The sequence below is a fragment of the Taeniopygia guttata genome, chromosome Z (assembly GCF_048771995.1).
Source record: "Taeniopygia guttata chromosome Z, bTaeGut7.mat, whole genome shotgun sequence".
Classification (NCBI taxonomy): Eukaryota; Metazoa; Chordata; class Aves; order Passeriformes; family Estrildidae; genus Taeniopygia; species Taeniopygia guttata.
Window position 1 is genome coordinate 4,994,833 of NC_133063.1, and position 8,888 is coordinate 5,003,720.

General features: G+C 46.9%; 1 protein-coding gene across 6 annotated transcripts in view; it reads right to left on the reverse strand.

Moving 5' to 3' along the window:
• Positions 1-1,463, reverse strand: part of KATNAL2 (katanin catalytic subunit A1 like 2) — a 28,833-nt gene extending 27,370 nt beyond the window's left edge. Inside the window, exon 1 of one of the 6 annotated variants that reach the window (XM_072921827.1) lies at positions 1,264-1,463. In XM_072921827.1, the coding sequence (XP_072777928.1) occupies positions 1,264-1,314 (51 nt within the window). In that variant the 5' untranslated portion in view covers positions 1,315-1,463. The remainder of the gene's footprint in view (positions 1-1,263) is intronic. The other 5 variants (XM_030257551.4, XM_030257550.4, XM_030257554.4 and 2 more) reach the window with 5 other exon arrangements.
• Positions 1,464-8,888: the final 7,425 nt, after the last annotated feature.

Consider the following 8,888-nt stretch of genomic DNA (forward strand, 5'->3'; position numbering starts at 1 on the left):
TGGAGAAGCCAGTTTACCAAAAGCACATCAAACCAAATCTGCGGCACAGCTGACAGAACTCCTGAACTCCAGTTCTCAGTCCCACAAATGTTTCTGCATTTAGTATCCAGCAATACTTTGAGACAAAGGCCATGCAAATCCCCACTGGTGATGTTAAAAATCAGGTCCCCTTTTCTTCTCTCCTAATGGATGTGGTATGTTTCAATACCACACCTTCAGGCTCCATTTGCAGTGGCCCAGATCTGAATTCACTTTAGAGCTCAGGAGACCGCGCTAGAGGATCCCATTCCTGGGTAAATATCTCTATCCTATTAACACTTTCTAAGGAGAGGAAATAGAGAGGCAGGCACCAATCTCTTCTCTCTGGTGACCAGTGACAGCACCCAAGGCAATTTCATGCAACTGTGGCAGGGGAGTTTTAGGCTAGATATCAGGAAAAGGTTCTTCCCCCAGAAGGTGGTCAGGCTCTCAAGGAGTAGTCCAAGGCCGCTAGAGCTCCAGGAGTGTTTTGACAATGCTCTCAAAAGCATGGAGTTTTGGGGCTGTGCTGTGGAAGGCCAAGAGTAAGAACATGATGACACTTGTGGGTACCTTGCAGCCCAGAACATACTATGATTCTACAGGAGGTTGATGTAACACCTAAAGCTCAGTCTCAAGTCTCCTCCCAAACAGCTCTTTTGTGAAGAATCCTGCACTTTTCACTCTCAAGTAGGAAGAGGGATTGGTGGATGCACGCAAAGCACCCAACAGCCTTATGGGAAGGCTTTTATCATCCCTGCAGCCTCTCTCCCTCTGGTGTAATTTAACCAGCAGATGGAAGCAGAAGAACAGGCTATGAAATTCAGCAAAATATTGCTGTTTCTCGGTTTTCTAGAGCAAGAACCATAAAATCATTGAACTACAGGATGGTTTGGGTTGGAAGTGACCTGAAGACCATCCAGTTCCAAGGCCTGCCATGGTCAGGGTCACCTTCCACTATCCCATGTTGCTCCAAGCCCCATCCAACGCGACCTGGGATGGGGCAATACAGCCGTGAGTTTTAGAAACAAGTACGAGTGGAGGAAGGAATACGGACTGCGTCCTTTGGCCGTGCCTACTGCTCCAGAACTATGAAGAGAGGGGCTGTGAGGGATCGACGCCCGCCCAGCCCCGTCCCGGCCGCCATGACACCACCAACACCCCGCGCGCATGCGCAAAGGCCCCCCGCGCTCCCCGTTGACAAGGCAACCGCGACGCGCAGCCGAGAGCCCCGCCGGTTCTCACCGCTTCCCTCGCCTGGTGGGTGGCTCTCAGCGCCTGGCAGGCGAGCTCCATGGTGGCAAGCGGTGCCGCCGGGAATGTTACCGGGAATGCCGCCCGGAATAACGCACCGACCGCCCGGACCCGCGCCCCGCCGACCGACCCCCGAGGGAGACGGGCGCGCCCCGCCTCACCAGTGCAGCCAATCGGAACCTCGGAATGTGAAAGATTGACTGGAGATCTGCCCAATCACAAGTAGAGGGGCGTGGGTGGAAGGCGGCTCTAGCCAATGGGCGCTGGACTCTCCTGGCTGGGGCGGGGCGGTTAAACCGGGGCCTCGGGCTGAGGGGATGGAGAGGTCCGGCCTCGAAACAACCCAAAACGACCCAAAACCAACCCAAAACGAGCCAAACCGACCTAAACCAAGCCACATCAACCCAAAATATGCTAATCCAAGCCAAACCAACCCCAAACAAGCCAAACCAACCCAAAACATGCCAATCCAACCAAACCCCACCCCAACTAAGCCAAATCGAGCCAAAACAACCCGAATGAGCGCAGCCCAGCTCACTCCGTTGTTAAACTTGCCCTGCTCACCCACAGGCTGAGGTGTGCCTGAGAAGCAGCAGGGTGCAGCTGCCTTTCACATCAAGGATGCGGCAGTGGGCATTAAAATGGGGACCAGCGCTGTGAGGGAGCACAGCGCTGTGAGAGACACTCTCTTGGGAGCACAACTTGACTGCCTGATTGCTGCAGCCTCCTGGGGTTTAGGGTGTGAATTATTCGACAGGTGAATTGTGCCTGTTGGATGTGGTCCAGCTTCAGTGCAGCTGGAGAAGAACCCATGATCAGGTAAGACGAAACCTAAAGCTCAGTATCAGGACCTCTACCAAACCTCCTCTTTCGTGAGGATTGCTATGCTTTTCTCGCACAGTGGGAAGAGGAATTGATGGTCACAAGCACAGCTTTGTGGGAAGAGCTTTTATTATCCCTGTTCCCAAATCCAACAGCTGCTCAGTTCTCGGACAGGGCAATGACCAGGTTTTCACATCATGCAATACAACCTGGTCAAATGAAGATGCGCCTGATCACGGCAGGGGGATGGAACTGGATGAGTTTTAAAGTCCCTTTGAATCCAAAACATTCTGGGATTCTATACCATACTTGTTTAGCTTATCATCCTCAAAACCATGTTTTTTCCAGACATCTAGATCTTCTTCCAAAAATACTCCTCAGTATATGCGTCAATATTCCATTATGGCTTTGTCCTTTTGGTGTCACTCCGTTCCCACTGTGGAATGTTTCCCCAGCCCTTTTCTAAAACATTCCCAATCTGGTACATGCCAACACAGGCTTCAATGTGTGTTCACAGCTCAGGTAGCTGTTTATCCTGTCAAGGGTGCAATTCAATACACATTTTTTATTACATTTTATTCCCATAAAACATGGAGTTTTTTCAAAGTTGATCAGATTAATGTTTTTCTAACTAACTTAGGTCCCCTCCTATTAGAATGCATGCTTAATTTTGTGGCCTGAATGTGGTAGTAGAGTGGTAGTGCATTTGTAATTCTATTACCGTGGGCTTCTTTTTTTATGCCTCTGAAAGAGAAATTCCTGTAATTGAAGTTAGAATTCAAGCCATCCCAAGTTCATCACTGTTGGGAGAATAGCCTGGGTTCAGGACTGTGCTTGACTGGAGAGCTTTCCACCAGGATTGTTGAAGGGGTAATGCTATCTTAATATGTGGTTTCCTATAGTTTTGATGGATAAAGTGACTTTTCAAATCCTTTGAAAAAAATTGAGGGTAATTTTCACAAAAACTGTCCATAGAGGCAAATGCTCACGTACAGTCAGGGAGGCTGTGTTCAAGATTCTGGAATCTAGGCCTATGTCAATAGACATAATTTAATAAAAATAATAAAGTTCAAGTAAGCAATTTCACAGCAAAATGTAAATATTTTGCTGTTGTTCTTATTACCAAAATACAGGTGTATCACTGTAGTATAATAGGATGGGCAGGAAAAATTAATATTTCATTATCAAAACTGATAAGAATACATACATACATATATATAAATACATTAGGTTTCTAATTTAGATTTTCCTAAACTTTAATATAGCTATTGTCAATGCAGTTTTCTATAACTACATTCATCATGTCCCTTTGTTGCCTTTGTCCCAGGCTGGAAATGAAACTTGAGATAATTTTAGAAAGGAGGTAACATAAAAGAGGATCTTTAATGAAGACACTCAGAACACAGTTATGGAAAGATGTCCACAAAAGCCCACTCCCCCCCAGGGGTGAGTACATTTTTATAGGTTTTGGGAAATTAGCATAATTGATAAAGGCGCCAATTAGGAGGACAAATGATGATGCAATTCTCCCCAGGTCAAGCCCCTTCTCTGCAGTCCCCTCTTCAGCACCAGTTGTACTTTGTCCATGAAAATGTGTCTTCAAGGGCTGTTCTCAGCCTTGTCTCCCAGGAAGAACCAAGACAGTACCGGAGCCTTGTACCCCCGGGGCTTGGAGCTCTGGAATTTGTCGTGTCTTTCTGCTTAGGGAAAGCCCATGGAAAAGTACTGGGAAAACTAGCTGCTAATACAATAAGTGACAGAGTTACAAATATATGCGTGAAGAATACAGAGAGCATATAAAATTAAAAAGGGCAAAACCCAAACAGCATCACTTTAACAGATTACATCCAAACTCTGTTTTGTCAAACAGCTGCATAGAAAATGTGGATACAATGCAGGCACATAACTTATTTCTTTACAATAAGCAGAATCAGAGAACCACAGGATAGTTGGGTTGGAAGGGACTTTGAAGACCATCCAGTTCCAGTGCCCTGCCTCGGACAGGGACTCTTTCCACTAGACCAGGTTTCTCCAAGCCCTGTGCAACCTAAGTATCCAACTTAAAATATTTTGTCTTATAGCCAGAGCACACATATTTTTTGTCAGCAGCATGATTAAGCGTGTCTTTCAGTCTCTCTGCTTTGTCAGATCTAGACCTCACACAAGAGGTCTGACAACCACTTAAATGTTTTTGCCATTCACTCCTAATGTTACCTTAAAAAGGACATGACTGTGGGATACGAGAGATGATGGAGAAGCTTAAGGCTGACCTCATAAAACTCTTTCCTTTAAACACAGGACACACAAAACAAATCTACTTTATACCCAAGTCGACCCAGCCCCACCCCTGCCTGCCTGTAGTCTATTAGCAGCTGGTTAAGCAGCACAGGGGGGGTTTGATGGTGTGTAATGCTGATAAAAGCAATTGTTGCAATCCTTCGAGCAGCTGTAGAGTGGTTTTGTTTGTTGTTTTGGGCTTTTTTTTTTTTTTTTTTTTTTTTAACTGCAGTGTTTGTGGAAGGCTGGGAGGGTTTATTTGGATGTTCAGATGTCTTTCCGTAGTTAACACAGCTGTGGGAACAGGCAGTGCTTATACAGACATACTGTGCATAGCACTAGAAAGATTACTAGAAAAGGCTGAAACCAGATGGGGTTTTTTTCCCTAACAAGCCTCAATTTAGAGGGCAGGTTGCTTAGCACCTAGAGGCTCGTTCCTTGCCCTAATCAGAGCCTACTGGGGAAGACAAAAACCCAGCAACTAATTCAGTGATTTCTGGGAGATAGGAGTATGCAGCGGCTGCTCTGGGGAGTCTCCTCCTCCAATGGCTGATGCTGGGCCGAGTTTTAACGCTAATATTGAAAATTCAGAGAATACCCAAGGAAAGAGCCTAGGAAATGGTTCAGGAGATGCAGCAGCAGGTTTAGTGAGAAGAAAGAGGAGAAGAAGAAAGGGGTTTCGGAGATGGAGGTCCAAGAAGAAGCAGAAGTTTTGGATCCCAGATGAATTTCTGACATTTGAGGTAGGTTTCTTAAAAGTTTGGTGGAAAAAGAAATATTGGAAATGTTGAAATTTAGCAAAGATGACTTGGTAGCTGTGGAGTATAAGCCTGGAGTTGATGTGTTTGTGAGAAGTTATTATAAAACAGCAGGATTTTGAAGAACTAGAGCAGGGAGATTAATTAAAAGGGAGATTAATTCTAGTTACTGGAAAAACAGAAGAGGGAGATTTGAAAGAAATTTTTGTGGGGAGATAATGGAATGGGAGAGAAAATGGCTTATGCCCTATAAAAAAAATGAGGAGGACTTTTTTTTTTTTTTTTTGTGGCTAGGACCCCAAAAATGTGTAGTGCAAAGACTGTGTGGGAAAGATGGAGGAACACTTCAGTAAAATATTGTGGAAAGCTACTACATAAACTCTTGTTATCTTATGTATATGAGATATATAAAAATAGCATTTGCTCCTATCCCTGCAGATATTGGGGATAAGATGAATGGAAATGTTGAAAGATGTGGTCATGAAGTGAGAGGTGAGTTGTACACTAGAAAAGAACCGCCTGGCTCTGATGTGAGCTTGAACACTGATGTCCTTCCTGGTGTGTTTGAAGGAAGGAACACTAGAGGGTTTGTTAAAAGAACAAAAGAAGGCTTTGGTCTGGTCATGCTTTAATGATCTAAGGGAGTCTAACCTGCAGCTTGCCCCTTTACTTTGGTATTGAATTGGAGGGGAAAATAAGCATTTGATGGACTTAGGAGTTGAACTCATGCAGTGGTGTGGCAGATGGCATGTTTTATTAGCCTGTCAATTATTGGTTTTGACTAACAGAAGGGGTTTGAAATTAATGAAGTCCTTATGTTTAAATCTTCAGGGGAAAGGGGTGTCATAAGACCAAGCACAAAAGCTGTTAGTGCAGAGAACTAGGTATTTGTGCCTGCAGTGGAAAACTTTGGCACATTTAAGGGTTTATCTTGGAGTAAATAGTAAATAAAAAGGAAAGCCTGTCTCAGCAAGCTGTTGCAAAATTGCAACTAATGATGTTAGTTATTGAGTTTCTTGGTATCCAGGTCTTACAGCGGCATTAAGTGTCCATAGATAGTGTGTATGGCAGGGATCAATATCCTGTAGAAAAGGTCAGCTATTTGTTCCCTAAAATTGCCTGCCAGCATCCTTGCAGAGCCTGCTGCTGACGTGGCCTGTCCCTTGGCCCATAAGTTCCTGTTGAAGTTGCTGCTCTGGATGTGTCAGTCGTGCAAAACTAGCTGCCTTTTGGTTAATATGAGCAAATATGTTTTGCATTCCAGGCCTCTTATTTTCTTTATCTTCTTGTTTGGGTTATGCTGGCTGCTCGCCTCTTTGTTGGCTGAGTCTTTCCTATTTTTTATTGCAATAAATTGGTTGTTTGGTTTTACAGCCAAGTTGCTGATGAAACTGAATTTTGTGAGTAGGTAATTATTGTGACTAGGTAATGATCTCTGGCTGCTTTTGAAAACAATATTCTCGGCTGCACCTCGATGTTTATTTTCTGTAAACGTCCTAACATTTACGTTCCTTACAGCTGGAAACCCATTATCCAGCTTTTGAGGCTTACTGCTGATGACATTTTCCCTTCATTTTTTATTAATAAAACATGCTGCATCATCATTATAACACAAATTATGAGTGCTGTTGATTGGGTGGATAAACTGGGCTGTAAAATCACAAGCTTTCTATTTAATCCACTTCAATTGCAAACTGGAATATGTTCTATTTATTTTATTCTATGATTTCCTAGTTTGGTTGGTTTTTTTATTTTTGTTTGGTTGGTTTTTAGTAGAACAATTTAGTCAAAGAGCGGAGTGTTAATTCTGGAGGGGAAGAAACATGGCAGGTGTGACCAGATCTGGGCTCCTCAGTACAGGGAAGACAAGGAGTTAATGCAGAATGTCCAGTGGAGGGCACAAGGATTATGAGGGGTCTAGAGTAGCCCTTGTGATGAGAGATTGCAAAACCTGGGTATGATTAGCCTAGAGGAGACTGAGAGGGGATCTCAATAACGCAGATAAACATCTCAAAGGCAGGTATCTAGAGGATAGTGTTGGACTCTTTCAGTGGCGTCCAGCAACCGAATGAGGAGCTATGGCCAAAACTGAAATACAAGAAGTTTCACTTCCGCATGAGGAAGAACGTTTATGTTGAAGGTGGCACAGCTCTGGTAGAGGGGTTCCAGGAGTGTCCCTCTGTGAGATATTTGAAACCCACCTGGAGTTCCAGTATGACCTGCTCTGTGTGACCCTGCCTCGTCAGGGGCTTGGTCTAGGTCATCTCCAGAGATATCTCTATTTTGTCATTCTGTGATCCCTCTGGAATCTTTTCCAGGACCACTTGAATTCTTCGCACCCTGCAGCTGCTATAGGAGCACCGTGTAACTGGGGCGGGTACCTATGGGCATGTGTGTGTGCAGATGGACAAGTTTCATCTGACAGTTCCCAGTCTGTACCAGTCTGGGGCAGTTTCCTTCCAGGACTCCCGCTGTGTCGGTACCACTCCAGCCCAGTTTCCCCAGAGGGTTTCCAGTGTGTCTGTACCGCTCCAGCCCAGTTTCCCCAGGACTCCCGGTGTGTCTGTACCACTCCAGCCCAGTTTCCCCATGGCTCCCAGTGTGTATGTACCGCTCCAGCCTGGTTTCCCCAGGGTTCCCGGTGTGTGTGTACCGCTCCAGCCCAGTTTCCCCATGGCTCCCAGTGTGTCTGTACCGCTCCAGCCCAGTTTCCCCAGGGCTCCCGGTGTGTCTGTACCGCTCCAGCCCAGTTTCCCCATGGCTCCCAGTGTGTCTGTACCACTCCAGCCCAGTTTCCCCCCAAGGCTCCCAGTGTGTCTGTACCGCTCCAGCCCAGTTTCCCCTGAGGGTTTCCAGTGCGTCTATACCACTCCAGCCCAGTTTCCCCAGGGCTCACAGTGTGTCGGTACCACTCCAGCCCAGTTTCCCCTGGGTTCCCAGTGTGTCTGTACCACTCCAGCGCAGTTTCCCCACGATTCCCGGTGTGTCTGTACCGCTCCAGCCCAGTTTCCCCTGAGGGTTTCTTTCCAGTATGTCTGTACCACTCCAGCCCGGTTTCCCCATGACTCCCGGTGTGTCTATACCACTCCAGCCCAGTTTCCCCTGAGGGTTTCCAGTGTGTCTGTACCGCTCCAGCCCGGTTTCCCCATGACTCCGTGTGTCTGTACCGCTCCAGTCCAGTTTCCCCATGGCTCCCAGTGTGTCTGTACCACTCCAGCCCAGTTTCCCCATGGCTCCCGGTGTGTCTGTACCACTCCAGCCCAGTTTCCCCATGGCTCCCGGTGTGTCTGTACCGCTCCAGCCCAGTTTCCCCATGGCTCCCAGTGTGTGTGTACCACTCCAGCCCAGTTTCCCCATGGCTCCCAGTGTGTCTGTACCACTCCAGCGCAGTTTCCCCTGAGGGTTTCCAGTGTGTCTGTACCGCTCCAGCTCGGTTTCCCCCCAAGGCTCCCAGTGTGTCTGTACCACTCCAGCGCAGTTTCCCCAGGACTCCCGGTGTGTCTGTACCACTCCAGCCCAGTTTCCCCCCAAGGCTCCCAGTGTGTCTGTACCGCTCCAGCGCAGTTTCCCCAGGGTTCCCGGTGTGTGTGTACTTCCAGCCCAGTTTCCCCATGGCTCCCAGTGTGTCTGTACCACTCCAGCCCAGTTTCCCCAGGGTTCCCAGTGTGTCTGTACCACTCCAGTCCAGTTTCCCCATGGCTCCCAGTGTGTCTGTACCACTCCAGCCCAGTTTCCCCATGGCTCCCAGTGTGTCTGTAC